This window comes from Dipodomys ordii, unplaced genomic scaffold, assembly GCF_000151885.1.
Source record: "Dipodomys ordii isolate 6190 unplaced genomic scaffold, Dord_2.0 Scaffold129, whole genome shotgun sequence".
Lineage (NCBI taxonomy): Eukaryota > Metazoa > Chordata > Mammalia > Rodentia > Heteromyidae > Dipodomys > Dipodomys ordii.
In genome coordinates, this window is record NW_012267345.1 from 2412131 (window position 1) to 2428307 (window position 16177).

Sequence of the window (16177 nt, forward strand, 5' to 3'; positions counted from 1 at the left end):
CCTCAGCTCTTGAGCTCAAGGCTAGCGCTCTACCACTTGAGCCACAGCACCACTTCCGGCTTTTTTCTTTTTGCTTATGTGGTGCTGAGGAATTGAACCCAAGGCCTCATGCATGCAAGGCAAGCGCTGTACCACTGAGCCACATTCCTAGCCCAGGTGTTTCTTTTCATAGTCCAAGCTGGCCTTCAACATGAGCTTTCTACCTCACCCTCCCGGTGCTGAGATTATGGGTTTACTACCCCATCCAGTCCATTTTACATTCCTAGGCACTGTCCCTGAGCTTTTTTGTTTGTTTGTTTAGTTTGTTGGAAATAGGATTCTCACAGATTTTCCTGCCCTGGCTGGCTTCAAACCTTAATCCTAATACCTCAGCCTCCCGAGTAGCTAGGTTTACAGGTGTTAGAGTTTGAATTGCCAGCACCCAATGTAATCCATTTTATATTTCCAACAGTAGTGCACAGGCTTCTTCCAATTTCTTCACATTTTTTCCAACATCTTTTTTTTTTTTTCTTTCCTTGAAAATAGACAACCATAATGGATGTAAAGTATCTCATTGTGATATATATTTACAGTTCCCTAAAAAACAGTAATGTTGAGTTCTTTTAATGTATTTATTGGCCATTCATATATCTTTTTTTTTTTTTTTTTTGTCAGTCGTGGGGCCTGAACTCTGGGCCTGGGCGCTGTCCCTCAGCTCTTCAGCTCAAGGCTAGTGCTCTACCACTTGAGCCACAGCTGTACTTCTGGCTTTTTCTGAGTATGTGGTGCTGAGGAATTGAACCCAGGGCCTCAAGCACTCTACCACTGAGCCACCTTCCCAGCCCCATCATATATCTTTATTATAGAGTATTTATTCAAGTCTCCCTCACAAAATTTTATCTTGTTGTGCTTGGGATTGAACCCAGAACCTCACATATACTGGGCAAGCACTCCATTACTGAGCTACATCCCTAAACTTGCTTCATGTATGTGAGTGCGTGCACACATACACATCAGGGCTAAAACTCAGGGCCTTGTGCTTGCACTTGGCCTTCTTCTTTCCCTTTAAAATTTTTTTTGTTATTGTCATTTATCATGGTAACTTAAAAATTTAGCCAGGTGGGGTGGCTCATGCCTGTAATCCTAGCTACTCAGCAGGCTGAGATCTGAGGGTAGTGATTCAGAGCCAGTCTGGGCAGAAAAGTACTGGAAACTCTTATCTCCAATTAATCACAGAAAAAAATGGAAACAGAGCTTTGGTTCAAGTGGTAGAGCACTAGCCCTAGCCAAAATGAAGCTCAGGTACAGCATCCCGGCCCAGAGTTCAAGCCCTAGGACATGCAAAAACAAACGAAAACCTTATAAGTAGACTAGTTTAAGAATTACTATCTGACAATTTTAAAAAGCAGTTGAAATTACTGATCTTTTGCTTTATGACTTCTGGTTTCACTCACTGTTGGAAAGACCTTTTTTATGTCAACTTAGGGTTTTCCTCCTGGGACTCTTAAAGTTTTCCTTTTAAATTGTATTTTTGTGGTGCTGGGGATTGAACCTAGGACCTCACATATGCTTAGTAGGTACTGCTCTACCACTGAGCCACACCTACATTTCTAATAGCCCCTCCCCCCCCTTAGGGAGGAATTTATTTATCTCCCTCCCCTGTTTTCCCTCCCCCCCGCCCCACAAGAAATTTGTTTCTTCTTTCCTCCTGACTACCCACCCCTACTGTTGTCCAGGATTGTGGGAAGGGAAGAAGAGGTCCCAGGGAACCTGTCTTAGTTTGTTCTGGTCGTGTCCAGCTGATTCTCAGCCTAGCCTATCTCATAGGTGTCTGACTCGGTGAGTGGGCAGACTGTCGTGGACCCCAAAGGCTATCTGACGGATCTAAACTCTATGATCCCCACCCACGGAGGGGACATCAAGTGAGTGCCTTGCAGAACTGTTGGGTTGGACGGGAACCTAGGTTGTTTTAGGTGTTATTTGGAAAATGTACAAAGTATATAGATGTTTTAATAAGTATAGTTTCATTTTTTATTCTTTTATTTAAAATCTGTATCCATTTACTACCTGTATTAAATGTTTTACAAAGCTGAGTACTGGTGACTTACGCCTCCAAACCTACTAATCTGGAGGCTCAGCTCTGAAGATCAGGGTTGGAAGCCAGCCTGAGCACGCAAATTTGAGAAACTCTTACCTCCAGTTAACCAGCACAAAACTAGAACTAGCAATGTGGCTTAAGGTATAGAATGTCATCTGTGAATGAAAAAGCCAAACAAAGCTGAGCAAAAAGCACAAGGACCTGAGTTCAAGCCCAAGTACTGGTGTTTAAAAAATGTTTTACAATTAATATTCAAAGAAGGTACCTGTGCTGAGCTGAGAAGCAGCTGGGTCATTGTCCCAGGTGCTTACTGTAGACCTTCAGGGTTTAGGGTTTGTTTGCAGGGTGTCTAGAAGGCTTAAAGTCTTGCTGGTCAGAGTTGTGTGCTGGCTCCTATTTATGTCTTCCTTGGCAGTTCAACCTCCTGTCTGAAGGGGGCGACTTCTCCCTGGCTCTCATCTCAGCACACCTCTTACAGTGCAGTCCAACTATATGCATATTCTGTCTTTTAGTGACATCAAGAAGGCACGGCTGCTCCTCAAGTCTGTTCGGGAGACAAACCCCCATCACCCTCCAGCTTGGATCGCTTCGGCCCGCCTCGAGGAGGTCACTGGGAAGCTGCAAGTGGCTCGGAATCTTATTATGAAAGGAACAGAGATGTGCCCCAAGGTGAAGCCTGTTGACAGCTGCATAATTGTCAGCCACCAGCAGATGCTTTGTGTCAGGCTGGGTTCCTGTGGGTAAACTGGAGTCACAGCAAGTCTGTCTGTCCTCAGTATTTTACCTGCAGATGGCTTGGCAGGCCGAAGGGAGGATGTTACCAGTGGAAAGGATTTTCTCCTTGTTTTCACCTGGAACAAAGACTGATCTACCAATAGTTTAATGGCAGAGTGGCCTTAACTCTATAAGGATTAGTCAGCTCATCTTCCCCTGTAACATAAAAAAACAACAACCAGCCAGGTGCCTGTGGCTCACACCTGTCACCCTAGCTACTCAGGAGGCTGAGATCTGAGGATCACGGTTCAAAGCCAGCCTGGGCAGGAAAGTCCATGAGACTCTTATCTCCGATAAACCACCAGAAAACCGGAAGTGTTGCTGTAGCTCAAGTGGTAGAGCACTCGCCTTGAGCTGAAGAACTGAGGGATAGCGCCCAGGCCCAGAGTTCAAGCCCCAAATACAACAAAACACACACACACACACAAAACAAAAATAAGTACTCTTATGAGAATATTGCAGTGTTTTTGTTTTGGGGGGTGGGATGATTACACAAGTTTAAAGTATACTATGAGGGCTGGGAAGGTGGCTCAGTGGTAGAGTGCTTGCCTTGCATACATGAGGCCCTGGGTTCAATTCCTCAGCACCACATAAGCAGAAAAAGCTGGAAGTGGTGCTGTAGCTCAAGTGGTAGGGTGCTAGCCTTGAGCTGAAGAGCTGAGGGACAGTACCCAGGCCCAGAGTTCAGGCCCCACAACTGACAGAAAAAAAAGTATACTATGAAACCTCTAAGTGTCCTTAGACTTTACTGTGCAGACCAAGTAATCCTGATAGTGGAAAGAGGGCTGTGGAGAACTGCTTCAGAATGTCAGACACAAATCAGAACTTCACAGTCAGACGTAAGGCCTGCCTTGTCCATGGACTTGTAGTAAATTGTGTTATTCTTATAAAAGTGTTGTATATTTCCTTCATTTGAACATGGTAGCCACATTTCTGAGCGTTGGTATTACAAAGCAAGTTCTGGTATAGGTCTGTTTATGTCCAAGGTGTTTGACTTTCATAGGATCTGGAAATTCCAGAAGTACCTGCTGATTCATTGTAACCCTCAGTCTGCACGTGTCCTTACTGCTCTTTTATGTTGTCCTAGAGTGAAGATGTCTGGCTAGAAGCAGCCAGGTTGCAACCTGGGGACACAGCCAAGGCTGTGGTAGCCCAAGCTGTCCGTCATCTCCCTCAGTCTGTTAGGATTTACATCAGAGCAGCAGAGCTGGAAACAGATATTCGAGCAAAGAAGCGGGTTCTTCGGAAAGGTGAGCCTCCCTTGAAGGTACCCATTAGTTGTACCCAGGGACTAGTGCTCTAATGGAGTGTGTGTGTGTGTGTGTGTGTGTGTGTGTGTGTGTGTGTGTGTGTGTGTGTGTGTGTGTGTGTGTGTGTGTGTGTGTGTGTGTGTACCCAGGGACTAGTGCTCTAATGGAGGGTGTGTGTGTACCCAGGGACTAGTGCTCTAATGGAGGGTGTGTGTGTGTGTGTGTGTGTGTACCCAGGGACTAGTGCTCTAATGGAGGGTGTGTGTGTGTGTGTGTGTACCCAGGGACTAGTGCTCTAATGGCGGGTGTGTGTGTACCCAGGGACTAGTGCTCTAATGGAGGGTGTGTGTGTGTGTGTGTGTGTGTGTGTGTGTGTGTACCCAGGGACTAGTGCTCTAATGGAGGGTGTGTGTGTGTGTGTGTACACACACTGGTCTTGGGGTTTGAACTCAGGGCTGGGGTGCTGTCCCTGAGCTTACTTATTTACTTATTTATTTTGGTCAGTCATGGGGCTTGGGCGCTGTCCCTTCACTCTTCAGCTCAAGGCAAGCGCTCTTTCTCTTGAGCCACAGTGCCACTTCCAGTTTTCTAGTGATTTATTGGAGATGAGTCTCACGGACTTTTCTGCCCAGGCTGGCTTTGAACCGTGATCCTCAGATCTCAGCCTCCTGAGTAGCTAGGATTACAGGTGTGAGCTACTGGCGCCCAGCTTTTGAGCTTTTTTATTCAAAGTTAATGTTTTTCCACTTGAGCCACAGGTCCAACTCCACTATTTTTGAATAGTTAATTGAAGGTAAGAATCTCACGCTGGCTTCAAACTGCAATCCTCAGATTCTTACCCTCCTCAGTAACTTGGATTATAGGTCTGAGCCACTGGTGTAGGTATGGTATGTTTTTTTGTTGTTTGTTTTTGTTTTTTGCTAGTTCTGGGGCTTGAACTCAGGGCCTGAGCACTGTACCTGAATTCCTGAACTTCTTTGGTCAAGGGTACCACACTACCACTGGAGCCACAGTGCCACTTCCTGCTTTTTCTGTTTATATGGTACTGAGGAATCAAACCCAGGGCTTCATGCATGCTAGGGCAAGCACTGTACCACTAAACCATATTCCCAGCCCTATCCACCGAATTCTTAGAGTCAGTCTTTTTTTTTTTTGGCCAGTCGTAGGGCTTGAACTCTGAGCCTGGGTGCTGTCCCTCAGCTCTTCAGGTCAGGGTGAGCTCTCTACTATTTGAGCCACCACCACTTAGAAGTTTTCTGGTGGCTAATTGGAGGTAAGAGTCTCATGGACTTTTCCTGCCCAGCTGGCTTTGAGCCTTGATCCTCAGATCTCAGCTGCTGAGTAGCTCGGATTACAGGTGTGAGCCACTGGCACCCGGCTTCTTATAGTTGATTGAAAAGTTAACACCAGCCGGGCGCTGGTGGCTCACACCTGTAATCCTAGCTACTCAGGAGGCTGAGATCTGAGGATCATGGTTCAAAGCCAGCCCGGGCAGGAAAGACCGTGAGACTCCTATCTCCAATAAACCACCAGAAAACCGGAAGTGGCGCTGTAGCTCAAGTGATAGAATGCTCGCCTTGAGCTGAGGGACAGTGCCCAGGCCCAGAGTTCAAGCCCCACGGCCGACCAAAAAAAAAAAGAAAAGGTAACACCTATCTTGATTTGCAGAAATCAACTTCTTACCTTTTTTTAGCAGGGAAAAAAGTCCTTGTGTTTTTTGTCAGTTGTGGGGCTTGAATTCCAGGCGTAGGCACTAGTGGTCTCTCATCTCTTTTGCTCAAGGATAGTGCTTTACCACTTTGAGCCACAGTTCTACTTTTAGTTAATTGGAGATAAGAGCCTCATGGAGACTTTACTATCAGGGCTGGCTTCAAACCACGGTCCTCACATCTCAGCCTCTTGCAGCTAGGATAACAGGCATGAGTCACTGGTGCCACAGAAAATAGTTCTTTGATGAAAGGTACATAAAGCTCTGGTTATTGGTATTACTTATTTAGAGAAGCTCTGCAGAATTATCCCTTCGGCAGTTTGGTGAATAGTCATGCGTGCCTTTATGGCCAGTTCCTACTCACCACAGATTGTCTAGGTTCATTTCCAATCGGCTTGGTTTTGGGGAAAAGAGCATGTTCATGGAAGTGAGTATTGTGGTGAAATGGGGGCGCTTGTGGAGAGGTCACCTTTCAGGACTCTTACCAGCCTCACTAGGAAGGCATTTTTGGCTCTGTTGTTGGGCAGATGCTGAGGTAAAGGAGCTTCAGAACACTAGATCTTTGCTGCTGTTGCTGCCTCATTCCAGTTTTGGTCTGATCTTTTTTTTTTTTTTTTTTTGGTCCAGTCGTGGGGCCTGAACTCTGGGCCTGGGCGCTGTCCCTCAGCTCTTCAGCTCAAGGCTGGCGCTCTACCACTTGAGCCACAGCACCACTTCTGGCTTTTTTCTTTTTGCTTATGTGGTGCTAAAGAATCAAACCCAGGGCCTCAGGCATGCAAGGCAAGCGCTCTACCACTGAGCCACCTTCCCAGCCCATGGTCTGATCTTTTCTGAGTTTTTGGAAACAGCATTTTCCTCCCTGGATGCCTGGGGCAGAGACTAGAGCTACTGCATTGAGTTGTTGGTGAGTACTTGGAAGATAGACTTCTGGAAGAGCCTTGCTTTAAAAGTGAGGTTACAGCTACTTTCATGACTGCTTTGGGACTCCTTCCTATCAGGGTATGTGTCTGTGAGTTCAGGGGTTAGTCAGGCAGAACTAATCCTTGTTTAGAGAACAAGAATTGTGGGTGATGGTCTGATACCAGAAGAAACTGAATGATGTAGGGTATGAGCTTACTCTGAGCTTTAGGGTCTTCATCTCGAAAAGGGAAGAAGGATATCAGGATTTGGGTGGGTGGTATCACCTGTGAGCCTGCTGGTCAGGTGGTACCTATGGTGAGCAGAGTATACTGGATGGGCCAGGGCATAATTCTTTTCGTTGTTGACTCTCTCTTTTTTTTTTTTAATAATCATTTTTTTTTAAATTTTATTTTATTTTATTTGTGAACATACTGTACAGAGGGGTTACAATTGCATGGGCAGGATTTAATAATCATTTTTTATTTAAATTTTTTTTATTGTGAAAATACTGTACAGAGGGGTTACAATTACATGGGCAAGATAGTGAGTACATTTCTTATCAAGCATTGTAGCCCCTCCTGTTGACTCTCTCTTGCTAACAGAATGTATAAGAAGTCGTCCTGTATAACTGTACTATTCACACATTAGGGGCCCATAAAGGGTAGAAGTCTCCAGTGGCCATTACTGATGGGTCTCCTGGGAGCACAGCTGCGACGTCGCCCTCAGCGTGCTGCTTCCTTCATGTAGGGTTAGGTGACACATGACCTCACCGGCTGTTGTGCAGTCAGCTCTCCAGTGTTTAGACTTCCTGTTTCTGTTCCCAGGTACTTTTTTTTTTTTTTTGTCGGTCATGGGTCTTGAACTCTGGGCCTGGGCACTGTCCCTGCGCTCTTCAGTTCAAGGCAAGCCCTCTACCGCTTGAGCCACAGCGCCACTTCCAATTTTCTGGTGGTTTATTGGAGATAAGAGTCTCCCGGGCTTTCCTGGCCAGGCTGGCTTTGAACTGTGATCCTCAGATCTCAGCCTCCTGAGTAGCGAGGATCACAGGCGCTTAGCTTCCAGGTACTTTTCTATGTGCTGTTTTTATGCCCCTCCCTGGAAGAAAGGCCTTCTCATACTGCTGTGGAGGAGTTTCATGGGCTGAACTTTTTTTTTTTTGGTGCCAGTCTTGCGGCTTGAACTCAGGGTCTGGGTGCTGTCTTTGAGCTTTTTTGCTCAAGGCTAGCACTCAATACTACTTGAGCCACAGCTCCACTTCTGCCTTTTTTTGGGGGTAAATTGGAGATAAGCTTTTCAAAGACTTTCCCTGCCTGGGCTGGCTTCAAACTGTGATCCTCAGATTTCAGCCTCCTGAGTAGCTAGGATTAGTGGCATGAGCCACTGATGCCCAGATACTATATCTACCGAAACTAGTATTCTCTAAATGATGAATTAAAATTTTTTTATTTTTTATTTTTATTTTTTTTGAAGAGTAAAGTTAAACTTTACAGTATTTTTTCTATATACAAAGAATTACAGTACATGTTTATGGGGACTCCTAGCACAGGGCTCCCCTCTTTTTCACTAGGAGTTCCATATCCAGCTGATGATCTGTAAATTAAAATTTTTTTAAATCTCTCCTCCACTCCAGTTCTAGAGAATTGACCCAGAGCCTCACATATGCACTTTGACACTGAGTTATACCCACAGGCCCAATTTTTAAAATATTAATCTTTTTCTTTTTTTTTTTTCATTTTATTTTGTGCTAGTACTGGGGCTTGAACTCAGGACATGGGTGCTGTCCCTTAGCCTTCTCACTCAAGGCTGGTAGCTCTACCACTTGAGCCACAGTCTACTTCTATTTTTTTTTGGTGGTTAATTGGAGATAAGTCTCATGTACTTTCCTACCAGTGCTGGCTTCAAACCATGATTCTCAAATCTCAGCCTCTTGTAGCTAGGATTACAGATGTGAGCTACTGGCACCTGGCAAAAAATCTTAAATTTCTCTCTCTCTCTCTCTCTTTTTTTTTGTCAGTCGTGGGGCTTGAACTCTGGGCCTGGGCACCGTCTCTCAGCTCTTTAGCTCAAGATGAGCACTCTATGAGAGGAGTCTCATAGCCTTTAATGCCCAGGCTGGCTTTGAACTGCAGTCTTCAGATCTCAGCCTCCTGAGTAGTTAGAATTATAGGCATGAGCCAACGCCTGGCTGCTCAGCATGTTTTTGATGTTTATTTGTATTGTTGCCTGTTCTACTAATGTGCCCTCAGTGATCTTTAATTACTTTCTTTTTTTTTTGTCGGTCGTGGGGCTTGAACTCTGGGCCTGGGCGCTGTCCCTCAGCTCTTCAGCTCAAGGCGAGCACTCTACCACTTGAGCTACAGCGCCACTTCCGGTTTTCTGGTGGTTTATTGGAGATAGGAGTCTCACGGTCTTTCCTGCCCGGGCTGGCTTTGAACCGCGATCCTCAGATCTCAGCCTCCTGAATAGCTAGGATTATAGGTGTGAGCCACCAGTGCCCGGCTCTTTAATTACTTTCTTGCTTTCTGGTACTCAAGATTCTCTGCTAGCCAGACATGATGGCTCACACCTGTAATCTTTTTTTTTTTTTTTTTTTTTGCTGGTCATGGGACCTGAACTCTGGGCCTGGGCACTGTCCCTTACTCTTCAACTCAAGGCGAGCGCTCTACCACTTGAGCAGCCATAGCGCCATTTCCAGCTTTTTCTGTTTATGTGGTGCTGAGGAATTGAATCCAGGGCCTCCTTCAACAGAAAAATTAAGGGACAGCACCCAGGCTCTGAGTGTGCATACACACTCACGCACACAGACACACGTATACACATAAGATTCTCTGCATCTCTCTTTGTCTCTGTTTCTAATCTGAAAAGATTTACAAAAAGAACATGTCTACAGCCTTGACTGTCAATAAGGGGGAATCCATCTTAGCCTGTTGGCAGCAATGTGCCTCCAACATTAGCCTCCTGACTTTTCCTCCCTGGGTACTAAGGTTTGTACTCAGGGTCTTGAGCCTGCTCAGCTTACTTCTATACTACTTGAGAAATGTCTCTAGCAGTTTTTTGCTGCTTCTTTTAGAAATGGAGTCTTGTGGAATTTTCTGCCCAGGCTGGCTTCAAATTGCAATTTGTGACCCTCCCTACCTTACCCTCTTGAGTAGTGAGGATTATAGTGCTGGTGCCCAGCTAGCCTTCTGCTTTTATTTCCCATTCCTGTGACCTGGGTTCTTGTTTGACCTTTTGCAGCCCTTGAGCACGTTCCAAACTCAGTTCGCTTGTGGAAAGCAGCCGTTGAGCTAGAAGAGCCTGAAGATGCTAGAATCATGCTCAGCAGAGCTGTGGAGTGCTGCCCTACCAGTGTGGAGGTGAGTCTGTTAGGCTCTGAGCGTCCATCCCCACCAAGGAAGGCCTGAGTCAAGTTCCGGATCTGGGAGTGGTGTATGTGGAGTCTTCTGCTTACCCAGTTGTGGTTCCTGGCATTAGAAAGTAATGTGAACTCCAGGACAATGCAGCATCTACTAGGCAGGGTGGAAGGTGGCATCCGTTGGTCATGCTATTGATGAAAGTGCAGCACAGGTGGTGGGCATGCAACACAGTACAGAAATACAAAAACGAATCTGGTCATCACTGATCACTACAGAAAACTGCATTGGACGCTTTCCGGGCCATTCTTTTTATGATAGCCAGCGTTCATAGATGGGAGCTGTGTTGAACAGTGGCATTACTGTATCTTCCTGCCAGCCCAGCATGGAGTCAGTTCTGCCCAAAAGCCAGTGGGATGTCATTAGTTTGAGCATTTTAGTTCATGGCTTTTTGTGCAGTGATTTCTGTCAGGTCTTCTGTCATGTAAGGGGTATTGTGAAATTCTCTATAAACAATCTTACTTTATTTATATAAAAATAAGTAGAGGATCAGGCACCAGTGGCTCACGCCTGTAAACTTAGCTACTCAGGAGGCTGACATCTAAGGACTGCTGTTCAAAGCCAGCCCAGTCAGCCTGACTTGTTTGTTGAGATGAGATCTTGCTAACTTTTTGCTGTGCTGGCCTCAAACTGCAATTCTCTTGATCTCTACCACCTGAGTAGTTGTAATTACAGTTATGTGCCACCATGCCTGTTTGTTTTGTTTTGCACACTAGAGTTTGAACTAGAGGCCTTATACTTACTAGTCAGTGCTTTACCATTGAGCCACATACCCTGCCTCTTTGACAGTCTTTAGGGGACTTTGTGGAGGTGCCATGGCCGTGCGGTTGACTGACCATGTGACTGCTTCAGCACTTGTCCTCCCTTTCTCTGGTGCTTGCTTTTTTTTTTTTTTTTTTGGGTCTGGTCCTGGGGCCTGAACTCTGGGTCTGGGCAATGTCCCTCAGCTCTTCAGCTCAAGGCTAGCACTCTACCACTTGAGCCACAGCGCCACTTCCCGCTTTTTTCTTTTTGTTTATGTGGTGCTGAGGAATCGAACCCAGGGCCTCAGGCGTGCAAGGCGTGCAAGGCAAGCGCTCTACCACTGAGCCACCTTCCCAGCCCCTTCTCTGATGCTTTCTTTGTGTAGCTCTGGCTTGCTCTGGCGAGGCTGGAGACTTATGAAAATGCCCGCAAGGTCTTAAATAAAGCTCGTGAGAACATTCCTACAGACCGGCACATCTGGATCACAGCTGCAAAACTTGAGGAAGCCAATGGAAACACACAGATGGTGGAGAAGATCATTGACCGGGCCATCACTTCCTTGCGGGCGAATGGTGTGGAGATTAATCGTGAGCAGTGGATCCAGGTAGGCTGCTTTAAAAGGTGATGTGGGCCGGGCGATGGTGGCTCACATCTAATCCCAGTGGTTCAGGAAGCTGAGATCTGAGTATCGGTTCAAAGCCAGCCTGGGCAGGAAAGTCCATGAGACTCTTATATCCAGTGAGCCACCATAAAACCAGAAGTGGCGCTGTGGCTCAAGTGGTAGAGTGCTTTCCTTGAGCTGAAGAGTTCATGGATAGTGCCCAGGCCCAGAGTTCAAGCCCCACAACTGACCAAAAAAAAAAAAAAGGTGATGTGGGCTAAACACTGGCTGCTCAGGCCTGTAACTCTAGCTGCTAAAGAGGCTGAGATTGGGGATTGTGGTTAGAAGTCAGCCTGGGCAGGAAAGCCTGTGAGACTCTTATCTCCAGTTAATCACCAGAAAACTGGAAGTGGTACTGTGGCTCAAGGGTTAGAGCACAATCCTTGAGCAAAAAAGCTTAGGGATAGTGCCCAGGCCCTGAGCTCAAACTCCATTACCAACAACAAAAGAGATGTGGGTGGCTATGGTTCTGCATGCCTGTAGTCCTATCCGTGAGGGGCTGAGGCAGGAGAATTTGTGAGTTTGAGGGTAGCTTGGCTACATGTAAAGTAATATGAGCCACATACTGAGACTTTGTCTCTGCTCTGTTTTTCCCCTCTCTATTCCCTCCTTTCTCCCCCTCTTCCTTTCCCTTCCTTTCTCCCCCCTCCTCTTTCTTACACACACACACACACACGAAATGTTCTTCTACATGTTGAGTTCTCATATGAGGTGTAAGATAGCATTGAAGATTCCCAGTCAGGCAGAAGAAGCTTGTGCTCATTGACTTTGTTTACTTACTGCTACTGTTACTTTTTATTTTTGGCTAATACTGTGGCTTAAATTCAGGATCTCCTGCTCTTGCTTGTTTGTGTTTTGCTTATATCTTGCACTTTACTACTTGAGCCATGTCTCTAGTCTGGCTTTTTGCTGGTTAGTTGGAGATGGAGTCTCTTAAGACTTTGCTGCTACAGCTAGCTTTGAACCATCATCCTCTCAGTCTCAGCCTCCTGAGTAGCTAGGATTATAGGTATGAGCCACCAGTGCCCACCTCTGTTGTATATTTCTTTCTTCCTTTAAGCTACAAGGTTGCTATTTCTGATGTTCTCTGTTTCTCTATGTGCTCCAAATTTCTGATATATCATTTCCCTTGTGCCTTTATCATTTTTTAATTGTCTTGTTTTTGTTCTTGTCGATTGTGGGGCTTGAACTGTCCTCTTGAGTCAGCCTCCTTAGTGCTATCTCGTCTTCAGCACCTCAAACTAATATACTTTAAAAAAATTAAAGCACAATTTTGTGTCCCTTTTCAGGATGCTGAAGAGTGTGACAGGGCTGGAAGTGTAGTTACCTGTCAGGCTGCCATGCGAGCTGTGATTGGGATTGGGATTGAAGAAGAAGATCGGAAGCACACATGGATGGAGGATGCTGATAGTGTGAGTTTGCCTTCATAACCAGGGTTTCGGTGAAACACAGTAGGCCCTTGAGACTAGCAGACTGTTTTAAAGGTCTTTGTATGTTTGTTTGTTTTTGTGCCAATATTAGGCTTGAGCTCAGTGCTTGGGTGCTGTCTTTTAGCTTTTTCACTCAAGGCTGGCACTCTGCCACTTGAGCCACAGCTCTGCTACTTAGAACTGTGATTTTTCAGGGACGGGGAATATGGCTTAGTGGTAGAGTACTTGCCCTGCATACATGAAGCCCTGGGTTTGATTCCTTAGTACCACATAAACAGAGAAGGCTGGAAGTGGCTCTGTGGCTCAAGTGGTAAAGTGCTAGCCTTGAGCAGAAGTTCAAGGACAGTGCCCAGGCCCTGAGTTCAGAAAGTCTCAGGACTGGCAGGAGAAAGAACTGATTTTAGATCTCAGCTTTCTAAGTAGCTAGAATTATAGGTGTGAGTCTCTGGTCCTCACTCACTCGGGGGTTTTGGTGGTTGATTAGAGATAAATCTTAAAGATTTTCCTTCCTCCAGGCTGGCTTTGAGCCATGATCTCAGTCTCTTGAGTAGCTAGGATTACAGGCATGAACTGCTAGTGCCTGGCTTTTCAAAGTGAATGTAGATTTACAGTTTTTGATGAATTTGAGTTCAAGTGAAGGAGTAATATTTTGAATTCTTTTTTATTTATTTATTTTTTGGTCCGTCGTGGGCCTTGAACTCTGGGCTTGGGTGCTGTTCCTGTGCTCTTCAGCTCAAGGTGAGAGCTCTACCACTTAAGCCACAGCGCCACTTCCGGTTTTCTAGTGGTTTATTGGAGATAAGAGTCTCCCGGACTTTCCTGGCCAGGCTGGATTTGAACCATGATCCTCAGATCTCAGCCTCCTGAGTAGCTAGGATTACAGGTGTGAGCCACTGGCACCCCGCAATATTAAGAATTCTTACTAGTAGGCATATTACACAGAATGTATCCAAGGTCATACAACAGGTATCCCCAATCCAGGACCTGGGTGTGGGTTGGACTACAACTTCCATAGCTATTTACTTAGATGACATTGGGTTCTCTTGCATTCCTTGATTTTTGATACAAATGACATTAGGTTCTCTTGTGTTCCTTGGTACAAAATTTAATTTTAGAAAACATTCTAAGCCGGGCACCGTGACTCACTAGCTACTCAGGAGGCTGAGATCTGAGGACTGTGGTTCAAAGCCAGCCCAGGCAGGAAAGCCTGTGAAACTCTTATCTCCAGTAAACCACTAGAAGACTAGAAGTAGCACTGTGGCTCAAGTGGTGGAACGCTTGCTTTGAGCTGAAGAGTGCAGGGATAGTGCCCAAGCCCAGAGTTCAAGCCCCACGACCAACAACAACAACAACAAAAAACTTCTATAGCTGGGCACTGGTGGCTCACGCCTGTAATCCCAGCTACCCAGGAGACTGAGATCTGAGGATAATGGTTTGAAGCCAGCCCAGGCAGGAAAGTCTGTAGCTCAAAGTGGTAGAGCCCTAGACTTGAGCAAAAAAGCTCAGAGACAGCGCCTAGGCCTGAGTTCAAGTTCCATTGCCAACTAAAACAAAAAACAAAGCATTCTGCATACTAAGATTTTGTCTCCTTTGATATTATTTCCTAAGACTAAATTTCAAAAGAGATTAGAGCCAGGTGCTGGTGGCTCATGCCTATAATCCTAGCTACTCAGGAGGCTGAGATCTGAGGATCACGGTTCAAATCCAGCCTGGCCAGGAAAGTCTGGGAGACTCTTATCTCCAATAAACCACTAGAAAATAATCTCCAATAAACCACTAGCCTGGGCAGGAAAGTCCCCATGAGACTCTTACCACCAGAAAACTGGAAGTGGTGCTGTAGCTCAAGTGATAGAGCGCTAACCTTGAGTTGAAGAGCCGAGGGACAGCGCCCAGGCCCAGAGTTCAGGCCCCACTACCAACCAAATAAAAAAAAAATTATAGGACCAGCTTGATTAACACAATTAATATGAGGCTCTCTCTGTAATTTATATATATATGTGTGTGTATATATATATATATATATATTTTTTTTGGTCTGTTGGGCTTGAACTCTGGGAGTCACTTTGAGATACTGTAAGGATACTCTTCTGTTGTTATCAAACTTGACCCACAGTTTGAAGTTTTGAACTGAATCCATTATGACCACAATGTTTGCTACATGATTTTCTTTTTTTTTTTTGTCGGTCGTGGAGCTTGAACTCTGGGCCTGGGTGCTGTCCTTTAGCTCTTCAGCTCAAGGCGAGCGCTCTACCACTTGAGCTACAGCGCCACTTCCAGTTTTCTGGTGGTTTATTGGAGATAGGAGTCTCACGGTCTCTCCTGCCCGGGCTGGCTTTGAACCGCGATCCTCAGATCTCAGCCTCCTGAGTAGCTAGGATGACAGGCGTGAGCCACCACATAATGATTTTCTAAGTAGATTTATTTTACTTTTTTTGTGGGGTCAAGGACAGAACTAGGGATTGGACCCAGGGCTTTGACCATGCTAGCCAAGTGCTTTGTCATCACCAGCCCTTAAATACTGTTTCTTCTTCTTCTTTTTTTTTTTTTCTTTTGGTGCCAATTCTGAGGCTTAAACCCAGGGCCTGGACACTGTCCCTGAGCTTTATTTGTTCAAGGCCAGTACTCTACCACTTGAGCCACAGCTCCATTTCTAGGTTTTTAGATACTTAATTGGAGATAAGAATCTCATGGTTTTTTTTTTTTTTTTTTTTTTTTTTGCCTGTCGTGAGGTTTGAACTTTGGGCCTGGGTGCTGTCTTCGAGCTCTTCAGCTCAAAGCTAGCACTCTACCACTTGAGCCACAGCACCACTTCCAGCTTTTTCTGCTTATGTGGTGCTGAGAAATTGAACCTATGGTCTCATGCATGTGAGGCAAGCGCTGTACCACTGAGCCACCTTCCCAGCTCCGAGTCTCATGGATTTTCCTACCCAGGCTGGCTTTGAACAGCAATCCTCAGATCTTAGCCTATTGAGTAGCTTAGGAATACAAGCATGAGCCACCAGCACTGGGCTTGAGTGCTTATTCCTTCCATCTGGTAGGGTAAGGGTTCTTCCCCCTTCTGATTCACAATGGTCTGTTAAGTTCTATGCTCATACCACAGAGTTCAGGCACTAGCCCTTGGCCTGCAGGTGTCATATGTATGATAATGTGTACTTCATTCCTTAAGGAAGCCCTCAGAGGTAGTGGTTTTATAAAGATTTTTTTTTCGGGGGGGGGGGTC

At 45.7% G+C, this 16177-nt stretch overlaps 1 protein-coding gene across 1 annotated transcript in view; it reads left to right on the forward strand.

The window, feature by feature from the left end:
- Prpf6 (pre-mRNA processing factor 6) overlaps nucleotides 1-16177 on the forward strand; it is a 66986-nt gene that overhangs the window by 35501 nt on the left and 15308 nt on the right. The window contains exons 7-12 of the mRNA XM_013030364.1: nucleotides 1807-1901; nucleotides 2590-2746; nucleotides 3939-4101; nucleotides 9947-10065; nucleotides 11252-11470; nucleotides 12817-12939. Coding sequence (XP_012885818.1) covers nucleotides 1807-1901; nucleotides 2590-2746; nucleotides 3939-4101; nucleotides 9947-10065; nucleotides 11252-11470; nucleotides 12817-12939 — 876 coding nt within the window. The remainder of the gene's footprint in view (nucleotides 1-1806; nucleotides 1902-2589; nucleotides 2747-3938; nucleotides 4102-9946; nucleotides 10066-11251; nucleotides 11471-12816; nucleotides 12940-16177) is intronic.